This window comes from Acanthopagrus latus, chromosome 12 (assembly GCF_904848185.1).
Source record: "Acanthopagrus latus isolate v.2019 chromosome 12, fAcaLat1.1, whole genome shotgun sequence".
Lineage (NCBI taxonomy): Eukaryota > Metazoa > Chordata > Actinopteri > Spariformes > Sparidae > Acanthopagrus > Acanthopagrus latus.
In genome coordinates, this window is record NC_051050.1 from 23,707,265 (window position 1) to 23,733,309 (window position 26,045).

Genomic DNA, 26,045 nt, shown 5'->3' on the forward strand with positions numbered 1-26,045 from the left:
TTGCACCAGCTCAGTTTAATTCTGGGGTTAATAGCACCTTCTTCCTGGCTGTCTGCTGCAGATTGGGATTAGTATTGTTTTTTTTAATCTGATAATTTCACAAAATTATTTGACATCTAAAGACGGTGGGATACAGCAACTGTGCAAATGTACACTATCAAACATTTATCTTGTTTATCTAACTATTCTGCAACTTCAGTTTTTTTTGTTTTTTTTTTTTAAAGAGTCATTTAAACATTATGAAAAGGTAAATCAGTTTAATCCTAATTTAGAATTTGCTACTGGCCAGGTGAGGTGGTGTACCTTGCCCCTCTCATAACAAGTTGAGAAAAAAACAAAACAAACAAACAATAGAATTTGTTATTTAACAGATTAATAATGAAATGATAATATCATATTGATAATAATAATAATACTCACTTTTCAACATAGTTAATTTTCTCCACGTTTCCCCAAAGACTACCTTCTCGCAGGGTTCAAATAAAGGCGACTCTAGGGGTCTCACCATTAATTACGACTTTTAACCACCACAAAAGAGGTCAAAAAACATGATATGCCACTTGGAACGTTTATCTAACCTTGTTATCTGTAATCTAAAAGTATTATAATCTACATTTCTCATTTTCATGCCTAGAAGAATCTTCTCATACGATTTCGGACACCCCCGACCTGGACCGTACCATTCCCTTGCCTGGACGTTAGCTGAACGTTAGCCGTCGCCGTCATCACGTCCTTGTGTGTCCGCTCCTGTCTAATGGCTAGTAAGTTAATAAACGTAACTTTCTTACCTTTTAGAGTTCATGAATTTGATTTTTTACAAAATATCTACAGGTTGATGAATGAAGCTAACGTTAGCCTTAACATTAGCCTGGTCGTTAGCGCCCCCTGTAGTTTCTATGTTGGCTGAATAGCTAGCTGTGTCAAACTGACCAACTGTCAGATTAGCTTAAAGTTTGCTAACACTTGTGCTCAGTTATTAGTCATGATGAGTGTGACAGTGGAGTGTTTGCTGTTGTAGAGATATTTTCTGACAGAATTACAGAGTTTGTATTTGTTTTGGTTTTAATAATCTTTGTGTGATTGTGGAGGTTTACTGTATATCCTCAAATAGAAGCCTATTCATATGAGCCTGTATGTACAGCTTTGTGTGTGTCTGTGTGGAAATGATGCCCTGCTGATGTTGTTGTTGTTGACAGCTTTTATTCTAGATTACTTATCTGTCTTACTTGCTTATTTTCAGGACCCCTGAAAACAAAAGTAGTTGGTTGTTGGGATGGGACAAAAGTTTATCGTGGGGAATTTTCATAATCGTTATATTCAATCATATCTGCACATGGATGACTTGAAGAAGCTGTCAGACAGTTTCCTGATTTAATTATTTGATCATTATTGTCAAAGCCTGTCACCATGACTGAAAGCATGGTTTACACATTGTATCCCCACGAGAACAAGTTGAATCCTAAGTGTCCAAGTACTTCTCCAAATAAAGAACAGCAGTGAGATGATGTCACCACCATTTACTTACCATTTATAAGCTCTTATCATTCTTATGATTTATGATTACTTTTTAATTATCCTTTGATTGATTTGATTTCACTAAAAGAAGTCCCACCAGCTTAAAAATTGGCCAGTATTATCCACCACTATTGGCCTGTGACAGATATCGATAATGGCGGCTATATTTTCAATATCAACTGATGAACTAAAACATTTAGGTTTTCGCAAATCTGTAAAATATCCTCCCTCCATTACATGTCTTTGTCACAAGTGTTTGATAACCACATTTAAGGGATCACTGCAAAAAATGTCAGCTGACATATCTGAATTTTGTACTTTCTAACACCTTACAAACAAACATTGAAGTGATTCCAGTAGATTTTTGGTGCAAGTGAAACTGTTTTAAGTGATTATTGGAATAATATTGTGGATCACAATTATGTTGGACAGGGTAATCTGGAATTTTCATATCATCTTATGCCTTATTGTGCAGTAAATGCCCTTTTGAGTTGGTTTAATGGATTTGATTTATCATCCACTACAACTACAGTTCACTGAAGCACACGCCTGCGCTGCATTCAGCCCTCTTTATCCCCCGAAACATCTAAGGCAGGTCAAATTAACAATCTCTGAAGCCTTATATTAAGGTTATATAAATGCAGTCATCTGCAGCAGCACTGCACTCTTCATGACGCAGCCATTAAACAAACCTGGAACACCAACAATGTTTTACCAAGCATATTAAACTCATTTCATTTTAAAGGATTATTTTCCATTGCAACAAAACAGAACACACAAAAACTCACTTGTAAAAACAGACAGTAGAGAAATGAATTGAATTGAATTTACAATAACGAATAGATGAAAATAATTTAATCAGTAGTTTTGAGGAATATCCAGTTAGGACTTTCTCTGCCAAAGAACTATGTTTTAGCAGTGAGTAGAAATTATATTAAGTGAAATAAGGTTTAGTGAGTTGCACTGAATTATTAGTTATCTCTACCACAGCAAAACATTGCAGACGATGTCTCCATCTAGTGGTGATGTACAACAAATTGATAATTGATCCCTCACTGGAGAAATTCACTTGTTACAACAGCTTTAGAGTTAAAAGCAGAGGAAAAATTGATGCAGTGATAGACGAAAATTAAAGAAGTCATCATAAAATAATATAAAAGTTTAAGTTACCAACATTGTGTTGACATTCAACCTGAACACAAAACGTTTTTAGTTTATTTTGAAGCTGGTGAGACGTCTGTTGGCCTTCGCTTCACACATCTCCACAGGCTGCTCTTCACCCTCACAGGTGCTGATGAACCAACCGCTATATCTCACCGACTCAAAGGTGATGTGAGAGAGACCCGCGTCTCTCCTGTAGAAGAGGAAACGGTCCATGTTGTCGTCTCTGCTGATTGTTTGTAAATTCACCTCACTGCATTCCTGCCGGAAGATAGAAAAGGATAAAGTCCTTTAATTATGTATGGAAGCACATTTCTGCCAGTAAAAATGAAAAAGAAAATGGAGGGCATTAGAAAAAATGCTTATGGTGAGTCAAAACCTTCAGGCCAACAATCAGATTTTCTGCATGTGCTGTAAAGTCAAAATTATGATGAAAAAAATCACATATGATATAAAAACAAGTGAAACTATTAAAGCAACAAATAATTTGACAAAAGATTTTTAAAAAAAGTCAAAATTATTACCTTATATGTGAGAATCATGGGTGAATCAAAATGAGCAAATTGAAGCTAAAATTATAATTTGCTAAAATTATTGGATAAGGTCAACATTTCAAGCACTCAAAATAATGAGATAAAGATTTGAATTATCAGGTCAGTAATAAGATTTATAAGACAGAAAGCCAAAAATGTTTGTCAAAGAAATTTGAATTATTTAGTAAATTGACTGTCAGTGAACTGAACTGAAATGTCTCAGGCCCATGCAAGTGTCACATTATCAATATATTAGAATATTTTATTATTATCTTAATTGAGAACTAAAAAAAATCCCCTTAAATCACATCAGAAAGAGAGAGAGAGAGATTTTCTGCTTACCTCCAGATTCAACTCAGGTCGGCCGTCTTTCATGGAGCAGGAAATGTGCAAGTTCTCTGTGATGGACAGAACAACAGGCAAACTCTCCGACCGGCCGCCGTCGATGTACTTGGACAATCTGAAATTCACTAGTGGGGGGAAAAATGACAAAACATTTATTAGTCATTAATACGGATGCATGAGTTCCAGGATGAGGAATTTAAATAACTAAGAAAGATGATTCTGGCAAACCTTCACAAAAAAAACTACTCAGAGAAAAAAGTTATTTAAAGTATTATAAAATAGAAATCCTGATGTTACGTGCAAGTCGTTCAAAATTGTACCCAAGTACAATAGTAGAGTAAATGTGTTCTCCAGCTGCAGACTTGTGCCTCTCATACCTTTGCGATCGCCGTGTCCTCCTTTCAGCGTGATCGCCTGCAGTTTCATTTCCTCTGAAACGCAGATGACATGTTTCTTTGAAGTGTCACACAGCGTGCACAGATTCACGCTGCCGATACGTTTGAATTTACTCCTTTTCTCTCCCATGGTGCAGTTCTCAGTCGTCTTCACTATCGAATCTATGGAGAAGTGGATGCAGACGTTGGAGAGAGTTATAAAATAACGTAAAAAGATTCGGGTTATATTCACTTTCCATGCAACACTAGTGGTCCAACTTGAATTGAAATGACGGTTTATGTGATCAGTTATCGGTGATTGTGTGTCGAGCTGAGTCGACCGAACTCAGCGCTCAATCATACTACAAGGATGAGAGGAGCCACCATTTTTTTGAAACATCCAAATGAAAAAATGAACCAATTGATATCAATCTGCCCTAAAAACAGCTTTTACCTGTCCAGGTTAATACACAAAATAACATTTTGTCATGTTTCAAATTCACACAACTTCCTGTGCACACAAAAGACGGTCGACAACTGCAGGCTGTGAAATTATTTGTAAACAAACATTCTGCGTTTGCCATATGATGGTTTAAAGGAGTTACAAATGTCCGTGGCTTTTAAATGAGGTTTTCTTACTTCTGGAACAGAATCCAGAAGTTCTGGTTTCACCTCGACTCTTTATAGCCTCTGATCTGACCCGGTGAAACACTGATGTAATGCCGTGTCCTGTTGTCACCCACCTTCCACCAGGCTGTCTAGGATCGCGCAGCAGAGCTCATCATCGCTGAGCTTCTTGCCACAGTGAGGAAGGGACTTCTTGAGCCTGTTCACCGCCAGCATCAGGTGAACTACACACTGCAAGCTCATCGGGTTGTGGGAAACCACCAGGTCCAGTCCGTCCTCAAGTCTGAAGGTCTTATCCTGACCATCCGGCATGTCACAGTGCTAAAAACACAGCAAAAATCACACATCATGTCTTCCTGGAGCTCCTTTCTCTTAGCTGAGTTACATCATCACCTGGCTATGAAGCTTAAATCAACAAACTTTAAGTCACCATTACATCAGCACATCTAGGTTTTACTTCAATCTATCAGATATATATGTTAATATAAGTACCAGATCCGGCAATATTGTCGCACTCAGACTGAGATCAGTGCCAAAAACTGTGTTCAGGTCGTCCCCCTTAAATACATATCGTATGCATACTTACAAAGACTCTCAGCTTACACACATATGTATATATTCTCTATAATGTCCAAGTAGGACATCCCAAAATGTACATGAGAGTGAAAAGTATCTCTAAAGTGAAAATATGTGAATATGAAGTGAATTAATGGTTTGAATTGCCTCTAATAAATAATCATTAATCTTACCGTCAAACTGAGGTGGCGGGTTTCACATTCTACATCATCTTCTTCAGTTGGGCTGAAATACAAAACAGATGAACATGTTAATCTTTATGAAGTGAATGTTGACTGGCTATAGAATAATGACACCGACAGCATTTAGATTGGTTCCCTATAAACTTCACTTCACTTTGCTGTTTCATCTGCGGCCGGACAGGAAATCTCCCGGGACAGTGAAGCAGCCCGACGCCATTTTTATGTTCTTGTACGTCTCCATTATAGACTAAATTGATAAATAAACTCACATTTGGTCCTGTGTTGTTAGAAATTGAGACTCTTGGGAAAAACAGAAAGAGATCTGTTTGTCTTTTCGACAGCAGCGTCAACAAAAATACCACTTGTAAACGCTAGGGGATAAAAATTGTCCATTAAAAAAAAAACCTTTATAAACATTCTTATAATTAGTAGTTGGAAGGCGTCCAGCTAAGGGAAGTTGAAATATCCATTCAAATCTAGTTGTATGTTAAGTTTATGAAGCCCAACTATAAAATCTTCGCTCTTTGTGATCTGTTTTGCTCACCAACACGTGTTCATGTGATCGAGAAGTGAAACATATGGCCAGACAGACCGGAGCTGTTCCTGTTTCAAAGCAGTCACTCAGCATGTTGGACACTCTGCAGATTATTTTTCGGAAACTCCTGATTTCGCTCATAATGACTGAAAAGATCGGTTACTTCAGGTCAGATTTACACGCTCTCCGCTCTCCTAAATAAATAAGGTACCATCTAATTTCTCACGTGTTTCACTTGTGAGCTCAACACTTCTGATGAGTAGTGAAGAAGAGACTCTTTAAGTTGTATTTTAAAAAAATATGTAAGTACAGAAACTAAACATCATAGACTTACCTGTCTAAAGCTTGTGACAGATGGAAGTCGCACATTGTCTCGATGTAAATGGTTTAAATCTGAAAGATTGTTTCCTCGTGCCTGGTCCCTCTGAAGCTTCCACTCGACAGTGTTGTCACACCTGGAGGCTGACTCAGTGTGAACACATCTTTTTTATAAGCAGCAGCAGCAGCAGCTTCCTAGTTGTAGTTGTTGTGGGTTCACACACGGACTTCCACTGCACTCCGAAAAAACCCACAAAGCACGACACATGAAGTGCAAATTTCCACTTGTAGAGAAGACTGAAGTTATTCAGAAATCACTATGTCAGTGTTATCAGCATGTATGTGAATCCATACAAGGGTTTTATATTTGTTACACACACTAAATGAATATTTATATAAAGAGCATTATCTCCTGGTCTCAGCAGTGTATTTTACATTCATTTCTCTGAAACAGGACACAATAACAGGACAAGAGAATCACACTAACAACCAAATGCGTCATCTGTGACAGCAGCTCATTTATTTTTCTTGTTAGCCGTTGATCTCTAGCTGCAGTAGCAATTAATGATTGTGGTGAAAAGTTTGCTTACGTAAGAGGTTGGGGATGGACGGCTGTCGTCCGTGTCCAGTGTGAAACCAAAGCAATGTTTTCTCATGTATGTATATTTAGATGTCATTTTGACGTCGCTGGTTGATGACCTATTGAGTAGTTCTGGTATGAGGATGTGTCGCACTTTTGGCTCCACCATCTTTTTGTTGCTGCACTTGTCAAGATTTCTGTTGTGGCACTTTGTAGCCAACAAACATAGATTTTGTGGGCGATGATTCATTTTGAGTGTGGTTCGTATGTTTGAGCTGCAGCAGCGGGGCGTTCAGAAAAGAAGCATGCACAAACATTCAGAATTGGACAGAAAGCTTTTGTTGTGGTGCTTTGTGCCTCAAACCGCATCGAGCTGCCGGGTGAGGCCAGAGGTCACCGTGCCACTGAGTTGGGACTGAGATTCACCTGTAGAAATCTTTCATAATGTGACTTGGATGTGATTGTTTTGTTATTTGTTGCAGTCCAGACTCTGCGTTTTGGTTTTGGGTTACGATTAAGTTATTTCCTTATTATGTTTAAGGACTCAACCTCATGTGTCTGGTTTTGTTTTATACTTCTGAGTTGTTGTCATTATCTGATCCCAGAGTTATTACATCAGTGTTTTCTCCCTCTCACTCGTTGTCGGTTCATCTGCAGTTCATAGCTTCTCCCCTGACCTGTTTGCACCCCGTACCTTCCCTTTTTACAGGTTTGTACTCGGTTTAGTTTTGGTCTTGGCTACGTTTTTGGACTTTGGCTCGCCCTTTGTTTTTTAACCTGTCTGCCCTGGTGTCTTGCAATTGGCGCCTTTTTGACTAAAACGCAACAACTTGGGCTGTTTGAACAAGACATAAAGGCATAAAAAAAAAAACCTCAATGGAGAGTGTATTTTCAGAACAACAGGCCGTAGGAGCAGTGACATTTCAGGTCAGTCCTATTGGACCTAAAGTAAAGTGGGACATATTTCGGACTATCAGGGTTTTGGAATAACCGAAACAATAACAAGCAGAATATTTGAACCATGCTCAGCTGCTGATGCAGTGTGACGTTATTCAAACACACTTTACGTACTTGTTGATTATTCTAAAATGTAAACCCTGTATTTATACTGATTAGTTTGCAACTGTATTGACTAAAAACTTTTCAGAGTCTGTGTTTTCAACAAGCCTTGTTTGGCTGGATAGAGTTTTTGGTAAGTGAACATGTTCGTTGTTAGTAGAAATTAATAGTTTGTATCCCAGGTCGTCACATACAGATGCTTTGGGTTAGGATTTCAGACAGAATATCAACCCAAAGCGTAAGTATCTGAGACTCAACAATCAACCATCTTTCTCTAGAATCACCTTCCCCTCCATTTTAAAAACACTGAGGCAGTTGACCTTCATTGCTCGTTCACACTTTTTAAAGTGACATGGTGCTGTGTGGTTTTGTTTTGAAAGTGACTGGTAGTGATGTGAGCTCATCTGACCCACATAGGAACTTCCCACTCACCTCCAGATTCTCAACACTGAGAAGTGGTTTGTTGAACCGTGACACCTTTGGCACCTCTCACCAACATTTACTCAATCTCAACAGACGCTACTTGTGTTAGATAAAGTGGCCATGAAGCTTCCAGATTCCCCCTCTGTTCTTGTAAAATGAAGGCACAAAGGCAGAGGTGGGGAATTCCTGAGTGTGGTTGGGGTATGAGGATGACGCACTTATAAAAGATTAAAGGGCTGATGTAACTCTAAGCTTCAAACGTTAAAACATCAAATAATTTTGATATGCCTGGAAGAACCATGAACACTATAAATAGTCATCCAACGAGTAGCTAGGGAAGGACTGAAGAGGAAGACTGAGTAATATTCACCAAATCGTTTAATTGACCTTTAAAGTCAATAAAAGCCCCCCATTATAAAGTTGTTTAAAAGTGTTTATTGTGGATCAGCTTTACAGGAAATGTGACTAAAGTAACTAAACACGACTCCTAAAGCAGCTGAAAGCGAACATGATGAAACGGAGCAGATGTTTGAGAGAACAAACAGGAGGAGAGAAACTAGAGAGATTCAGTTAGACGCTTGTTTGAAGGGAGGACGAGTGCATGTTACAGCTTGTTATGAACCAAAACAGCTGGTGAAGACCATCTTTAATGAAAAACCAGACAAAGCTGAGCTGAGCCGCACCGTGCAGTGGAAACGTGGCTGTTTCCTTCACTGCAGGCGCCCAGGAGGCCGCTGTAGTTCCTCCTCATTTCTTCCTTAAACTTTGCTCATGTGAACTTCCCAACACGCTAACTCTCTCATGCAAGACCTGCATTCCTCAAGCGTGTTTTTTGTCTGCGATCCAGGTTCATTTGTAGATATGCAGGTATTTTATATGTTTGGGTATCTGATGGCTGGTGTGTGTGTGACCAGGCTGGGTTTTTATTCTCGGGAGACGCGTCAGTCAAGCTGAGGAGAAACTTTTGTTTTCTCCTTCTGAAGATTATTTGTCGTGGTCCAGAGAGAGCGAGACAGTGTAAACCTCTGTGTGGTTATGTTGCAGCTTTTGTTCCTCTTCAGTTCTTCCGTTCAAACACACCAGATAGTTCTCAAAAATTATTTCAACTCTCATGCACACGTTCCACTTCTCTTGGTACGTGTCCACAGGAGCATATTTTGGACTCCTCCCAGCACTGAACACTTCAGCATGATGAGCTAAAGCTTCAGTCAAACACACGAACATCTACTGGCTGCACTGAAGTTAGGTTAGCACGCTGTTGCTGAAAATGTCTTTATTTTAACTCGGTTTATGGTTGTTTCTTGGGTTTCCAGCAGCGGCACGTCACAGTGGAAGCTCCTCATTTATATGAAGCAGCCAGATTTCAACTTTATTCATCAGTTTATGTCACGCATGATTCTATATTTCCATTGGCTACACAAACAATGAGCTATAAAATGACACTAACCAGTATGGATGAGTATCTGTCTGAGGGAGAGGGGTACCAGGCTGGTACTGAGTAATGGTGTGGAGAAAAGTACCTGTGATACCCAATAATTGCTTTGCTCATTCGGTATAGTCCCGGTCAGCACTGTTTTGAGTATTCTTACTATTTGGCTCATAGCTGTCTGGGTGGTGACTGACTCGGTCGGGGTTTACCGTTAATCATTGCGGTGCTAAAGTCGATAAAATTCAGATTTTAGTATGACATGCTCCAGGAAAGGATTTTTATCTTTTTTTGTATCACATTTATTGAATTTGTGACCTTTGTTTTGATGAGGCTGGAGGAGATGGCAGTGATTAGAAACCTGTGGCTTGTAAATTCTGAATATATTCACACCTTTCTGTGGATTGTAACATCCACAAACATTCTTATTCATTCATATTCACAAGTGGGAAATGTGTTTTTTCTATGGGAAATATTACAATATTTAATCTCAAGAGAAACATTTTTTTTTTCTCCAAAATTACGCTCACATTTTTTTTCCTCTGTAAAACTTTTCTCCATGTGTGAAATGGAATGAAAAAGAAAAAAAAATCTGGAGATTGTTTTGATTTCAGGATCATTTTTTCCCCTTTTGAGAAACTGAATGGAAATGTTTGTTTTTCAGGATATATTTTTTTCAGTGTGAAATAAAGTGGAAGAAAAAAATCTGATTTTTTTTTTCTTTTACATGAAAAAGATCTTGTTTTTTTTGTTTGTTGTTTTTCAGCAGAATTTTTACTTGTCAAATAATTTTTTTTCTCAAGATAATATTAAAAAATAATTAAGGAGATTTAAAAAAAAATTTAAAATTCACACATGAGAAAAACATTATTTTTCCTATGAGTGAATTAGAATGATTTTTTTTTTTATTTTTTTTTTTTAAGAGTCTTTTTTCCCCCCATTTATTGAATGGATAAAACTGAAGAGTGCTGGGAAAAAACAAAACAAAACAAAACACAGGGACGTGTTTTTCTGTCTCTGCCTGATGGTTTATTCTCTCCATTTCAAGACAAAGAAAGGTTAAACAAGTTGCATTTTGATCTTTAATTCAGATTTTAGAACAGACCAGAATAAGATCACACAGAAGTTTCAGCAGAAACACATCGAACACACAGAAAAGGGTTTTTGTACGAAGCACCTGAAGGATGTTTTCTTTACTTCTGGTGATCCGTCTTGTTATTCTGATTCCAGTTGTTTTTCTTTTCTGTGTTCTTGACTTTAGAACAAGTGGGAAATAATAGTCCATTAATAATACATCCGTTTGTGTGAGAGACTAAAAGTCATCACTAATTCCTCAGTATCAAAAAATGTAAAACAATATCCTCTTTTATATAACTTGCTAGTGATAAATAATCTACTTTAAATCACTTAATAAGACAAGTGCTGTTGTTGATGGAGCTGTGAGGTCAGACACAAAGCTCAGAAACAGTTTTTATTTTCACTCTTCTTCTATTTATGTTGTTTATTTATATTGACTGTTTTTGTTTTTCTGTTATTACAGTCACTTGTAAGTGTAAGTGAATGAAAATGACAATGTTGGTTCCGCTTTTTGCCTTTTAATGATCAACTGAAGATGTGCTGGTTTGTAGAGTCTATTGTGAACATAAAGAGGAACCGAACATGAAAGTCCAGGTCGCGAGTGACAGACCGTTTCTGTGGTGCTGTGGCTTTAGCGTGTGTATTGTTTGTTAAAGTGTGTCGCGTGTCTAGCAGATAATATGTGTCAGCCATTGTGACTGTTGTGTTTAAAGTGACAGCACGAAACAACGTGCAAGTTACAGTAACAGCTGTTAAAATGAACTTTTATTGTATGTTTTGATGTTTTACAGTGAAACTCTCGTGTCAAAGCATAATTACGATGAAAGAGGCACTTTTAAGATTTACGTATTTTCGTTTTCAGGTCAAACTCATTTTAATGGTGATAGCATCAAAATCTCTATTTTTAAAACAGTAAGAAGTCTCGACACAACATGAAACTTTGCTGGTAGCATCACCAGGGTCTCTACACATGAGCACCAGCACTGACAACATTGTTTGTGTACACAGAGTTACTAAAAAGAAAGTTTTTGAACAACTCATGTTAGCAGTAGCTTGTTCCACTCGCCGCCGTCCTGCCAGTGGAGAAGAGTCGATCTCAGAATGAGACGTAACTTGATAACTTGATGCCAGAAGACAACATACAAATTTACAGATATTAGACAGTATTACTCTGTATGACTGATTGTTTCAAGTAAATGGAAGTCTGAAGAGCTGTTAATTATTGTGAAAAATATGACACATGACACAGATGTTGTGATATTTGATAATATGTCTGTGTGGGAACAGAAGAGACGAACAAAGACGACACATTTAGAACAGGATTGCGTTTTATTTCCTAAGAAACATGATTATTGAAAGTGTTAAATGCAATGGCGTCTCAATAATGCACCCAAAAACTGGCAGCATTCCCAAAACCAAAAAAAAAAAAATAACAATAATAAAATTGAGAAGTTGTATACAAATGTAACCTGGACAGGAAGAGGAATCGGTTAAACTGTTAAATTCAACTCTTGTAGTAACAGTGTTGTACCTGAAAATTGAGACTTACTACCTAAAAAACTACGTCCTCAAACGATATTCTACTTAAGCGGTCATATATTAACACACATCATCAACACCCTCCCACTGTTTCTCTCAATCAGTATAAGAAGCACAAAGTAATGATTATCCTTTTTGTTTTGTTTTGTTTTTTTTTTTACATTCAGTCTTCTGATACCATATACGAACGAAACAAAATAAAAGTAAACAGCTGAAAAAAATATTTACTCAGAATCACACAGTTCAAAATATCTCCTGGAATATGGCAGAAATGCTCGAGAGTGAAAACACTGAAGGAATCAAAATGCAAAGAGACACAACGGGTGCGAACGTAATACAGCTGGTGAAGAGCCGACTCTGCTGCTGCTGCTGCGAGGTTCAGATTCTTTCAAGTGTTTCTTCAAACAATACTCACATGTGACACTGTCTGTAAGCTGAGAGAGTCATTATTCCTCTCTTCATACCGGCTGTCAGGCGCCAGCACACTACACTGTAAGAAATCGAGGACAAAATTCACAGTTTTTCTTGTTTTGTGCAAAGTCCGGCCGATGTTAATTGGAGGTGAATCGTGAGGGAGTCTCTCAGCATTTAGTCGTCTTTGGACAATCACCGTCCCTAATTATGGATTAATCAGAGCTCAGGAACAGTGACGAGGGTTAGAGAGAGCGGCGAAGGAAAATCATGAGTAAAGTTTGTTTTTCTGTGTGTCACAAGTCTAAAACACTTGACGAAAGAAGATCACACTATCCAACATTCTCAGAAAAATACTATCAGAATGAACGCTGATGATTTGAATACAAATGTGATGTGGACAGAAGTTCTCAGGTATGGGCAACCTGACACACAGAATGTCTGTTGACTTAATATTTGTTTTATGAATTTAAATCTCTTACAGTTGTTTTAATACAGATCTGCAAGAATGAGTCCAAAAACATGAAAATGACTTTGCATATTTGTACTTTAGGTTCACTTGTCTCGAAGACTGTTTTTTATTTTTAAATGGATCTTGGGATGTTTCATTCTATGACATAAAATTCGTAAAAAAAAAAAAATTACTGTGAATTATAATTGTAAACAATTTGTGTTTACATGCTGAGCCACAGCGGAGGGATTCGTCCTGGTAAATACTTTAATACTTGACTTTTGTTGAAGTCTGTTGTCTATGGAAGCCCTGAGAGGCCAGTGAGGAAAGTTTTTTTTTCTGATGACACATTTTCTAAGTCTGATCTGACTTGATCTTCACTGTGTTTATGACTCAAGAGCTGGTGAACCCATTTTATTTCCAGGGGAATATTTTTTCATGCGTGAAAGAAATGATGGAAAAAAATGTTGAAAAAAAAATTTTTTTGTTTGTGTGTGTCTCGTTTCTCCCCAGGGGAATTTTTTTGGCCACTCATGAAAAAAAATTCTCCTGGGGAAAATAAAATGTCTCATCATTAAAAAAATGTACATCATTAAAACTTAATTCTCCTAGGAGAAAAAAAAAAAAAGTTTGCGCTTTGTTAAGCACACGAAAGTATTAATTTTCTCCCGGGGAAACTATACTTTTCTCTCTGCAGATTGGGAAACAGAAAAAAAACAAGCCAAGATTTTTTTACCCCACCAGTTTTCGAGTCAGAAAACAATTCAAATCAGACTTAGAAAATAGATAACCAGAAAATAAAAATAAAAAGTCCTCATCTAAACCTAACCAAGCAGACTTGTCGCCTAAACGTTAATTATTGTTGCCATGACAATGAAGGTCACCTGACGTCATCTTTTCCTGCATGGCAGCTGAAACTAAAACTAAAAAATGAGGACGTCGTTAAATGAAACACAAAAAGCTTAAAATTAAGACATAACACCAAATGCCCATTAATATGCCATGCCCGTATGACGATGATTGTTTTGTCCTCCATTTTTTACAGTGTAGTCGCAGCGTGGCCCGTGTGGACCGGAGGAATGACTGCAGAACTTCCTCACAGCACAACTGGGCCGGTGAGTACTGGCGCTAAAATACTTGATAGAATCCGTTACAACACTGATTTAGTCCGTCCTGCTGAGCGGCTCGTTCGGAGTCGGCCTCCACATTTCCCTCCTCGTCGTTAATATATTAATGTACACATACAGAGAACACAAGGAGCGGGTCGTTAACGGGCCGGTTCTGACATATTCCACATGTTTACACACATGCAACAGTGACTGACGGATGCTTACAATGCATGTTTGGTTATCGACATACAGGAGTTGCAGAGAGGAACTGGATGCTCGCTGACATGAACTAGTTAAATACTGCATCTCACACACACACACACACACACACACACACACTCATAGACAGACGGATGTGAACACGTACTGGAATGTTAACAAGACTCAGATGTATGAAATAACGCAGACGGGATAACGGACGAGAAGCTCCTGGGCCAATTAAGTGTTAATCTGCAGGGCGAACGTGACGACGTGCGCCGTGTTACTGTTAATCTGACTTCCAGTTCCAGGGTTTTAACTTGACACTGAGGTCAGTGCAGGTGTCAGACTCACAGCGCCACCTGCTGGACGACACGCTCATCAAACGTCAAAGTGCATCGCTGAGAACACTGAATGTAGTTTTAGCCTGATTTATCTTAATTTATTTTTTTTTTAAAAACACAAATGAGTCACACTGTTGTTCCTTTATCACCATGAACACACACACACACACACACACACACACACACACACACACACACACACACACACACACCATCCTGCTGCACCAAATGCAGATTAATCCCCTGCTGAAAATAGTCCCCCAACAGATGCTCCGATTCCTTCTGTTGGTTTGATGAAACACCACAGACTATAAAGGACTGATCAGCTGTTTTTTGTAACCAACAATTACTTATTTTTTGTATGAAATGTGTTCACAGCTGACGGGTGGATGAATCTCAGGATTATTTTCGTCATGAAAAGTTTTGTCTGTTAAATATAAACTAGTGGAAAAAGTCTTTGACACGCGTCTGAATGAATCAAATCGCTCGTCTTCTCTTCTTTAATATTGTCAGAACACAAGCGGTGAACAAGAACGTGGCAATTTCTTACAAGAAAATAATCTTAAATATTTTTTTTTAGAATTTAGACTTTTAGAAAAACTAGATTATGAATCTGACCAAACATTTTATACTTTTTTCGTACTTTCGGAAGTAAATGCACATTCAGTTGGTTAAACAGATTAATGAAGTTACGATTGTTTTCATCAATCTGATGATAATTTTCTCTATGAAGCATTCAATAAATAAAATGTCAAAAATAGGAAGAAAATGCTCAAGAATTCATTTTTAAAAGGGACTTATTTTGTCGGACAAAACCCAAATATATCAGTTTATTATCACTTCAAACAAACTGCAGCATCTCGATTGTTGATAATTGTTTAAGCTCGACTTTAAAATCGCTCTGAGGTTCATCTGGAGGCATTTTTGAGCTTCTCTTACCTTAATATTAAAAAACTATCTGTCAGTGTTAATTTGTTACTTTGGTTACAAGCCTCAGTTTCTAACTTGAATACTTAAAGTAAAACTAACCATCAGGCGTTGAAAGGTCAGAGCTAAAATTATCCTTTTTTTTTTTTTTTTGGCAACACAAACACTTCGACTGTCGCGTGAGGGTGAAATAAAGTGGACGCACGATCAACAGTGCACTAATTTAATGTGCAAACCTGCTTTTAACCAGCTCGTTTGTTTTTAGTGTCTCAAACGGACGGATGCTTCGGTACACACACACACACACACACACACACACACACACACACAGACACACACACGTAGCTTTGCTTTGGCACCCAGACAGGCAAAGTGATGAATGGCAATGCAGAGTATAGTACGAAAGGCTAAACCTGGAAGAAAGGCACCGCCAACTTAAAATAAAATGTATTTATATATATAATATATATACACACATATAGTCCAGAGTGTATAAAACAACATAAAATAATAATTTCAATGAAAAGCACATACAGGAATGGAGGATGGAGGTGTGTGGATCGACATACAGACACTCAAAATCACTCGCTCCAGTCTCGTCCAGTAACTACGTTCCAGCCATAGATGATTCATCAAGAAAAACACAAAGAAACAAAACTAAAAAAACTTGGTTGGAGCAGGTCTTTCACAGCGGGCGGGACAGAAACCGCACTACCCATGAGCCTCCTCTTCTGTGGAGCTCTCCTGGGTACTACTGCAACCTGTGGAACCCGACCAATGAGAGGAGAGCTGGGGTGAGTGAGGGGCGGTGACGTCACAGCGAGGAAATCTCACACGGGGACGTTAAAGGTAAAAAGGCAGGAAATGACGCCGACGTGGAAGACGGCACAAGAGAGACGAAGAGGAGCCGGAGTTTAAGAAGAGGAGGTCGTGCATAGAGAAACCAGAACTCACAGGTTCATTCAAAACCCCATTTACATTTTAAATGATTCTACAAACTAAACACCCAGTGGAGGAGCAGTCTGTTCTCAGCTGTTCTCACATCTGACGGCTGATTGTGCTTCTCTCAGACTGTCTGTCGTCACTTTTGTGCATCTTCGTCAGTTTCTCTGTATCCTGAACACTCGAGCTGATGTAACACGAAGAGCTGAGCAGCTGAATGTGATCAGACGTGAAGCCCGTTAGTGTCGGCAGCAGAAAAACTAAATCAACTGAAAACTCAGCCGTTAATCAAAATGTTGCCGTGTCTTAATTACTATGAGATTCAAATTATTCACAACTTTTTATCCTAATTTTGACTTTTATCTAAAAAAAATTGAGTTTGTATGACATTTTAAAAAACTTTTTCTCTCAATTTTGATTGAATATGATAATTTAAACTTTTTTTTCACATTTTTATTATAATTTTGATTTATCATAATTTCGACTTTTATCTAAACGTTTTACTTTTTCTCAAGATTTTGGCTTTTTATCATAATTTAGATGTTTTCTTAATCTAAATATGGACTTTTTTAAAATCTTTTTTTTTACTTTTCACTTCAACTCATCTTTAAATTTTTTATTTAAATTTAACTTTTTATCATAGTTTTTAATTTTATCCTAATTTTGGCTTTTGATGACACCTTTTAATTTTTTCATAACAATTTTGAATTTTTAAATACATTTTTAATTTTTTTATCTAAATTTGGTCTTTCAGCTACATTTTTAACTTTTTACCATAATTTTGACTTTTATCTAAATTTTTGGCATCTTATGATTTAGATTTTTTTTTTTATCTTGTTTTGACTTTTGATGCCACTTTTTACTTTCAGCTACATTTTTAAAAATTTATCATAATTTTGCATTTTTATCCAAATGTAAACTTTATCTAATTATTTTACATTTTACCATAAAAGTGACATTTGATCTCATAATTACTTTTTTGATCTGATACTTTCACTCAACAGAAGCTTCTTCAAGATTAAACATTTCATTTTTCTTTCCCGGGCAGAAACGGGCTTCGTAGATTTTACAGATGGGTCTGTGATCTGTGAGAGTGTACGTACCCAACAGAACCCAGAGTGAGATGATCTCGGGCAGCGGCAGAGAGCAGGAGTGACAGAAGATGAAGGAACAGAGGTCACAAAGCCTCACAAACACACACAAACACACACACATCCTGACTCCAGGCTGCAGGTTCTACAGGGTGAAAGGGCAGAAACAGTCCCGGTTCAGACAGGTCGGAGTGTCGGGTGAACTGTCTCCTCCTGTGTGTTTTAGGTGTGTGTGTGCTGGATGTGCAGTCTGCTGTCATGCCACAGACGGGCTGCATTTCATTTACCTCATGCAAAATAAACTAACAGTAGTTCTCAATGGTGTCAAAGAACGAAAAGTCTACAGGGAAGTCTGGACGAGCCAGAGGACAGAGGAGACGTGGAGGCACGCGAGGAGGAAAAAGAGAAAAGAGAAAAGAGTTTTAGTTCAGCTGAAGGCAAACAGGAAAGTATCAGTAGAAATACTACAAAGACGTCTGAGAACAAGAGTCTCAGTTCATTAACGATCAATAACACATGTTAGTTCTGAGATCCGCCGGGCAGCGCCGCCCTGGAGGTCAGACGGCGGCGTGCTGAGCAAAGCTACCTTGTGTGGTGTTTCTGTCGTTGAGCAGCTTGGTCTGACTGTTGGGCAGGATCTTGATCTCAGGAGGATCTGGACTCTGAGCGACCCGCGACGCCATGAGAGCGTTCAGATACTGGAGACGGGTCACCTGCGAGTCAAACGGCAGGAGAAACACAGAACCTGAAGACGGAGCTGCAAGTCACAGCATCACTGAAGAAGATGTGCTTTAAATATGAAAAGTAAAACTTCTCCATGTGTTTTACATTAATATCACTGCTGAATTAATTAATATGTATGTTGGATTTTAAGGCTGCAGATGATTTAGGATGATTTTTACTTCAAATCTCCAGAACAGTCAGTTTATATCTCGTGGTTTTGACACATCCGTGCAATTTTGATATTTTTTTTCCTCAAAATCACAATTTACACTTTTTAATTTAATTACTATAATTGAGGATTTTTTTGAAAATCACAAATGTTATCTCTCAGTTTTTTTTAATCATATATTAATAACACTTTCTCATCATTTTTTCTCAAATATTTTCATCAAAATCACGACTTTTCATCTCAGAATGTCGACTTTTCTCAAAATCAAGTTTGATCTAAGTTTAAGGTAATTTTTCCAGAATCAAAACTTTCATCTCTCAATCGTGACTTTTTCTCAAAATAACTTCTCAGCATTAAAAATAAAATCACAGCTTTTGAATCTCTTAAAATTAACTTGAAAATAACGAGTTTTATTCCATAATTATGACTTTTATCTTGGAAATCTGATTAAAAATTTTGACTAATTATCTCAAAATCGTGACACTTTTTTAAAAATAATTTTGAACTTTTTAGAATTGAATCTCTTAATCGTGATTTTTTTTCTCAAAATTACATCTTTTTCATAAAATTACTTTTTTTCAAATCTCAGAGTTTTGACTAAAATCAAAGTGTCCAGACGTGATGAACATCAGCTCTGAAGGTCGAGGGTTCGTCTGTGATCTGAGAGTTCAAACTCTTTCATTTGTCATTTGTCGCCAAATTGTCCATCAGATACCTGACAGTGATGACAGTTGACATGTCAGACACACACACACACACACACACACACACACACACACACACACACACACACACAAATATAAATACACACCCGTATGAGCTGCAGGTCAGTGAGCGCTCGGACGGTGTAGTCGGGACAATAGCTGGACGGGCTCGTAGCTTCTGCTGACTCAAAGGGATCCCTGGGGGAGTGACGCTGGGACGACACTGGAGACTGGTGCACTGTAACCACACACACACACACACACACACACACACAGTCAGCACAATATCTGCAGTCCTGCTAACCTTGGTCTTCTTTTTATAGCCACTTATATAAACCTGACTTATGTAAACGCAGAGGAGAACTGCATTATTATTCAGCAGAACTAACTAATATTTCATCCTCTGAGTATTTAAAGAGATAATCAAACCTGAAACTGACTTCCTGTGTCATTGATTTGATATGATATGAGGCATAAATCATCATCAGTGAGGTGATCAGAGAAAAGATGATTGATTATTAAGTCCTGATCCACTGTGATGCTTTGTGTCGGACATGAACATTTCCTTCTGTCAGCTTCATATTTTAAAAAAACAAAACATTTTTATGTCCTACATCATTAATCAATGGCAAAAGTAATCACTATTTGCAGTCATCACTGGGATACAGGAACGTTTCCCTGCTGACAACTCTTGAATGTTTCTCTAAATAAATTCTTCACTGTCGATCAAACTCCAATCACGATCGATCACATCACTAATAATCTCATCTGTCCTGCTGTTCCTGGTCTCACCTGAAGATGGCAGCGTTAGAGCCGACACGCCGTAGTACGTGAACGCCCCGTTCTCAAACTTCAGCCCCTCTTTACCGATCTCCACCTCCACACGACCCTGAGAGAGAAACAGCCGGAGAGTATCAACCAAAAACCATCTGGACTCCTTCATGATGTTGTTTACTCAATGTTTCTCTCCAGGGCGGCACTTGTGTGTGACAACAATCATGAAAATATATCATTTCTAGAGACGTCCTGGAGGATTTTATTCTGCAACAGAATGTTTTTAGTGAAAATTACAATGAAAAAATACAAAATGAAATCATAAAAGTTGCATGAAATTATAAAGATATCTGAGATCTACTGATTATTGTCACTTTAAGTTTTTCTATTCTTCAGTTTGAGTTTCATTTATTTTTTTCCCTCGTCTTTATTGCAAATTTTACATTTCTGCTTTCAGTTTGAACATTTTCATTAATCTTTTAATTTTAAATTTCACTTATTTAATTTACTAACTTCAGATCATCATTTTTACATTTAAAATTTGCTTTATTTTAATGTAATATTTCTTTCTAAGTTGAATGACGGCCTGATTATTTCTCTCTGCCTCAAAAAATAATAATCTTTTCAGTTTTTGCTCTTAAGACTTTTATTTTTAATTATGTCTGTAAACATCCTCCGGGCGCTCTGAAACTGAACTGTGATCAGTAACAGATGTTCGTACCTGCAGCAGCAGGATGAAATAGTCCACCGGGTGGTTCCGTGTGTACAGGTAGTGACCCGCGCTCAGACGGTTGTTGGAGTCAAAGTGCACTTCCTGGTTGACGCTCGGGTGACGGAGCAGGTGGAACAACACCTTCTCGGAGACGCGTCCGGGGCTGAAGTGCTCCACCTCTGCAGGGGGTCAAAGGTCAGAGACACAGGAGTCGAGTCAACCAGTCGAATAACCTCAAATAAGTTTGATCCCGGAGACATGAAACCATCAGAACTGAGATTTAACGAGGAGACGCTGCAGGTGACCGGGATGAAATATGTAAACACATTTACAGGTTTAATTTATTTATGATTTCTGTTCTGTATGTAAATGAGCAGTAATTCGTTAGATGGGGATGATCTTAGGTCATCGTCAGGAGAATCTTCATGGTGATTTCAACACGTTCACCTGTTGTGTCTCGTTAGCTGAGCTGAAATATAATCTACAACAGAAACATAATCATTACATGTGTGGTGTTAAACTGTGACTCATTCCATCCGTTTGAGTTACAAGATCAACCACAACCTCACTCAGTCGGTCTCAAAGTAAAGATTGACAGATAAACACACACACACACACACCTCTGGACAGGAAGCGGTGTGTGGCCAGCAGGAGCTGTGGCGAGGTTCTGATCTTGGGTTCTCCTTCGGGAGGCTTGAAAAGAGAAAACTCCTCGTGGACGCTGCGAGGCTCCAGCGGGATCTCCAGCGGAGCGAGGGGACGCTTCACCTTCCTGTCCACTGCAGGAGGAGACGGGAAAGTCTTAATAACACGTCGGACACTCGAGCAGTAACAACATCTACAGACACTTACAGTAGCCATCGGATTCATCCAGGATCTCTGACTTGATGATCTCCTCGATGACGTCCTCTAAGGTGACCAACCCCAGCACCTCGTAGAAAGGATCCCCCTCCCCCTCGTTGTTCACCTTCTGGACGATGGCCATGTGAGAGTTACCTGGTGGAGCGAGGAGAGGCCAGAGGTCAAAGCACAGACCAGACTCCTTCAGTATGTTGGATGTAACCAGGTCGCAGTCGACTCAGCCAGAGTGAAGAAAGATTACAGTTACATTTTGATTTATAGTGAGCAAGTTTTAACATTTCTGTCTCCACCTCTTTTCTTGCATTAAAAAATTCCACTTCTTCTGGGAGTCAAAACTGTCAGATCTCGTTATTGTAGATTCAATGTGGCTGGAATACCATTATTTAATATGTCAATAGTGAGTAAATGTCCACAAATCCGCTTAGAAATCATAGAGATACAGAGCTCTATCCACCTGCAGAACTTGCTTGAGAATTCGTCTGTTTTAAAGTTTCCTTCAGTATCAATGTCATTAAGTGACAGTTGTCTGTACTTCCACGAGTACACTGCAAACAGGAACTGTCAATAGCTAATTCGGCATACTTTCTATGGCCCTAATTAGCAAAAAATAACTGTTTAATGCTGAAGACACGCGGCTCAAGTTGCATCCCAAAGCGTTGCTCAGTGTATCCAGAGGAAAACTTTTACTTCCTGTTTGTCTGAAGGCATTTTATAATCCTTACAGCTGATTAATGATGAGTAAACTCAGTCACATCTAAACACACAGACATTATTTCCTGTGTCTATTACAAACACATGTCCTGAAATCAACTTAGAAAGCAGAGAAAAGATGCTCCTCATAACTGCAGAACTTGCCCTGGAATTAGCACGCTTTTAAGTTTCTATCAGTATCAAAGCAGTGAAGTCAAAGTGTTCTGTACGTCCATGAATACACTGCAAACTTGAACTGCTACAGTTAATTCTGCATACTTTTAATGGTGCCAAGTGGCATAAGAATGGATATAAGCTTAAGACACATGGCTCAACCCAGAGTCTGATTAATTATAGGTAAACTATGTCAAATCTACACACAGACATGATCCACATATTTTTAGATTCAGGTTGAATCACAAAATTCATAAAGAAAAAAAGATGCTCTTCTTAACTGCAGAACTTGCCTTAGAAACATCTCGTTTTTAAGTTTTCCTCAGTATCAAAGTATTCCAGTGTTAGTTGTCTGTACATGCATGAGTGCAGTGCAAACAGGAAGTGCTAACAGCTCGTTCAGCATACTTTTAATGGTGCTAATTGGCAAAATAGTGAATATAGGCTACACAGGGCTCAAGTTGCATCTCAAAGCGTTACTTATTAATATTATTATTATTATACTTCCTGTTGGTACTTTGCAGGCCCTCAGAACTGATGAATTATGGGTAAGCGTAATACGATATCCAACCTTTCTTGAACTCCTCCAACATGGCGTCCAGCTTGGTGTCGTTGAAGACAAAGTGCAGCGGGTGGTTGTAGAACTTGGTGATGGTCGTCATGGGGGTGCAGTCGTCCGGGTCCACCAGAGCCAGGTCCTTCACGTAGAGGATCTCCACGATGTTGGACCTGGAGAATCAAACATGCGGTGATGATCGGTTTCTGTGGAGAAACTAAATATTGACCTCGCTGTGAGGACACCGTTTGTTCCCACCTCTCCTCCTCGTAGATGGGCACCCGGGTGTATCCGCTCTGCATGATCTCAGACATGGTGGAGAAGTCCAGGACGGCGGAGCTGGGCAGCATGAAGCAGTCCTTCAGGGGGGTCAGGATGTCCTCCACCGTCTTACTGCGCAGCATCCCTCGGCTGAACTCCTCCTTCACAAACTCACTGCACACAGGAGACGGCGGCCATGAGACGGAGCGGTTTAAACACAAAACCATCAGCTGAGACCGTCTTTAGTTTACCTGTAGGGATCGTTGACGCTGGTGCGGATCATCTCCATCGCCCTCTCTCTTATCCCGCAGGTGCTGATGTCCCTCCTCAGAGCCAGGTCCAGGATCAGCCCCAGAGGGCAGGACAGGGGGCAGGTGAGCACCATGCAGACCTGGGCCAGCCAGGTCAGACCCGGAGCCAGCTGAAACCCGTACCCGGAGCAGAGGATGTGAGGAGCCAGCTCCGCCAGGAAGAAGATGAGGAAGCCGCTGGTGAAGACGGCGGAGACGATGGAGCCCAGAGCCCGGTACAGGAGCACCCCGAGGACCGAGTGTCCCACCGCACACAGGAACAGCAGGGAGCAGGTCTGGGACGGACAGGGAGACACCAAGGAAACACAGTCTCCTCGTCAGTGCTCATGGATCTGATCCACGTCAGAGTGTTTGCTGGTTACTGACTCAGACGTGGAAACTTTCTGCTCAGTATTTGTCTTCTATCATAATACAAAATAGCAGATGGACCACATTCGGACGTGGACACAGACCGTCGGAGCAGCGTGGGTTCATGCAGGGTTTCCCGCAGGTTGGAATTTAGTTGTGATGGTAACGGCAGGTGTTGTGTGACAGTTCCATAACAAACCGGGTCACACAAAGGTTTATAAACCGGTCTATTCTGTTCTGGTGTCGTACAGTTTGTGATATTCATCCTGCTGCTGCAGGGGACGGGGCAGTGAGGTCTTTAAATTAATACTGTATGAGCTTTTTAATCTAACAAAACAGCTGATGACTGTCACACGTTTTCATTCATACTACAGTGAGCCCACGCAAGAGTGTACGTGTGGGAAACACTGGCAACTGTTAAATAAATAAATAACTTCCTAAATATCAAATGTTCATTCTCAAACCTCTGAGGTAAAAAAAAAAAGTTTGACACAAATCTTCCGCTCCTTCCCTTCAAGGCCGACTTACCAGAGATTTCATCAGCGTTCAGTTTGTCATCAGGTGACCGCAGAGGAATTAAAGGGGCAACGCGTGTAAAACGTGCGTTTAAAAGAAATCCAGAAACTCATATTAACATACTGATGAGGTCAAACAAACCCAGACACGAGAACTGAATAAACAAACTCTTCTCAGAGGACAATAAGGTCCAAGAGCGCTGTGGCAGGGTCCGCCACATATAAACAAAGTATAACTTGTGTTGCCTTTTAAGGTCAGCTTGTTTACTCAGAGTTAGGTTTGTTTACTTTGTGCATCAGTGGGTGAAGCTCTGTCACATTTCTACACACTGCTCCTTTAACCCGTGTTAAGTGTCCCGGGACTCACCAGGAAGTTCCCCCTCCTCCGGATCGGCTCCAGGCGCTTGGCGGCCCGCTTCTCCTCCTCGGACCCGCAGCTGTGGAGGACGTACAGCTCCACGGGGTCCAGCCACAGCAGGCTCAGGTTCACAGTCCGCAGCAGGGCGCACACCAGCAGCAGCAGCACCACCAGCACCGCCAGACCCCACGGCGGGATGTGGTCTGCGGGCAGAGCCGCGTCGGTGTCGACCCGCAGTCTGTCCGGGCCCACGGACACCCACGTCCCCCCGCTCAGCACACACAGGTGGTGGTAGCTCTGCTCCCCGCCGTCAGGTTTGCTGGTCGGCCGGACCTCCACCGTGATCAGCCCGCCGTGGTCCTCGTCCTTGGTGAAGCTCCCCGTCACCTGGAACGCGGACTCGACACGGCGGGACTCCGTCCCGCACGGGTCGGGCGCATCCCCGACCGCCCCGGCAGCTCCACCAGCTGCCCCTGCGAACGCCACCGACGGCAGGCTTCCATTCAGATCCAGATCAGTCCCAAAGAGACGGAGCTTGAACGTGGCTCCTTCCGGCGCCGAGATGATCCGATCCTTCATGCACACCAGACCCGCCGGGTCTTCCAGTCGCAGCCCGAGGACCTGCGGAGCTTCCTGGCTGCAGGCGCCGTATCTGATCCCGCAGAACAACAATATCATCAACAGGAACCGTAGACCTGCCAAGCTGGCCACCATATTGGAATTGGTCGGCCTGGCTCCGCGCGGATCATGTGACTGTAGCCCCGCAGCGGCCCCGCCCACCGGGGGCCGAGCCAGCCACACAAAACGAGCGCTGCAACTGAGCTGCGCGGCGGCCATTTTGGCTCCGCGCACACAGGCGGAGCTGAGGGGTTCCGGGACATTTTGGGGCTCGACTCCTGCGTGTTTTTGTTTTCTATCGCACCGCCTCCTCTAAAAAAACAGCGAATTGGAGTCAGTTTGTCCTCACAGCCAATAACAGAGGAGAAAACAAGATGGAGGCCACGCCCATCTTTGTTCTATTTCATAACAGCGAGTCATTCATCACTGCAGGACACTTATTCACCAAATTAATGCAAATTTAATCACACTGCACACAATGTGAGGAACAAACACTCAAACTTTATTTTTTTTAAAGCGAGTGAACTG

General features: G+C 40.1%; 2 protein-coding genes and 1 long non-coding RNA gene across 6 annotated transcripts; 1 reads left to right on the top strand and 2 right to left on the bottom strand.

Moving 5' to 3' along the window:
• The first annotated feature begins 621 nt into the window (after nt 1-621).
• Nucleotides 622-20,814, top strand: LOC119029660. Of its 3 annotated transcripts, none has more exons than XR_005078045.1 (4): nt 622-761; nt 4,682-4,774; nt 14,178-14,247; nt 20,138-20,814. It is a non-coding gene; the product is annotated as an uncharacterized LOC119029660 (long non-coding RNA). The 3 variants fall into 3 exon arrangements; XR_005078046.1 differs by lacking the exon at nt 20,138-20,814 and adding an exon at nt 18,379-18,597; XR_005078044.1 differs by lacking the exon at nt 20,138-20,814 and adding an exon at nt 17,701-17,838.
• il1b (interleukin 1, beta) lies at nt 1,216-6,776 on the bottom strand. The gene is made up of 7 exons (XM_037116671.1): nt 6,757-6,776; nt 6,183-6,399; nt 5,305-5,356; nt 4,672-4,876; nt 3,932-4,111; nt 3,552-3,679; nt 1,216-2,937 (listed from the first exon to the last, which is right to left on the bottom strand). The coding sequence occupies exons 2-7, from the start codon at nt 6,215-6,217 to the stop codon at nt 2,725-2,727; spliced, it is 813 nt and encodes a 270-aa protein (XP_036972566.1). The 5' UTR covers nt 6,218-6,399; nt 6,757-6,776; the 3' UTR covers nt 1,216-2,724.
• LOC119029654 (metal transporter CNNM3) lies at nt 12,042-25,878 on the bottom strand. Of its 2 annotated transcripts, none has more exons than XM_037116662.1 (11): nt 24,909-25,878; nt 23,619-23,953; nt 23,365-23,541; nt 23,122-23,279; nt 21,678-21,821; nt 21,446-21,604; nt 20,835-21,004; nt 20,132-20,228; nt 19,447-19,577; nt 18,330-18,456; nt 12,042-16,471 (listed from the first exon to the last, which is right to left on the bottom strand). In XM_037116662.1, exons 1-11 carry the CDS (start codon nt 25,734-25,736, stop codon nt 16,422-16,424), a joined length of 2,376 nt encoding a protein of 791 aa, XP_036972557.1. In that variant the 5' UTR covers nt 25,737-25,878; the 3' UTR covers nt 12,042-16,421. The 2 variants fall into 2 exon arrangements, with proteins under 2 accessions (XP_036972557.1, XP_036972558.1); XM_037116663.1 differs by lacking the exon at nt 12,042-16,471 and adding an exon at nt 17,966-18,095.
• Between the last annotated feature and the right edge of the window lie 167 nt (nt 25,879-26,045).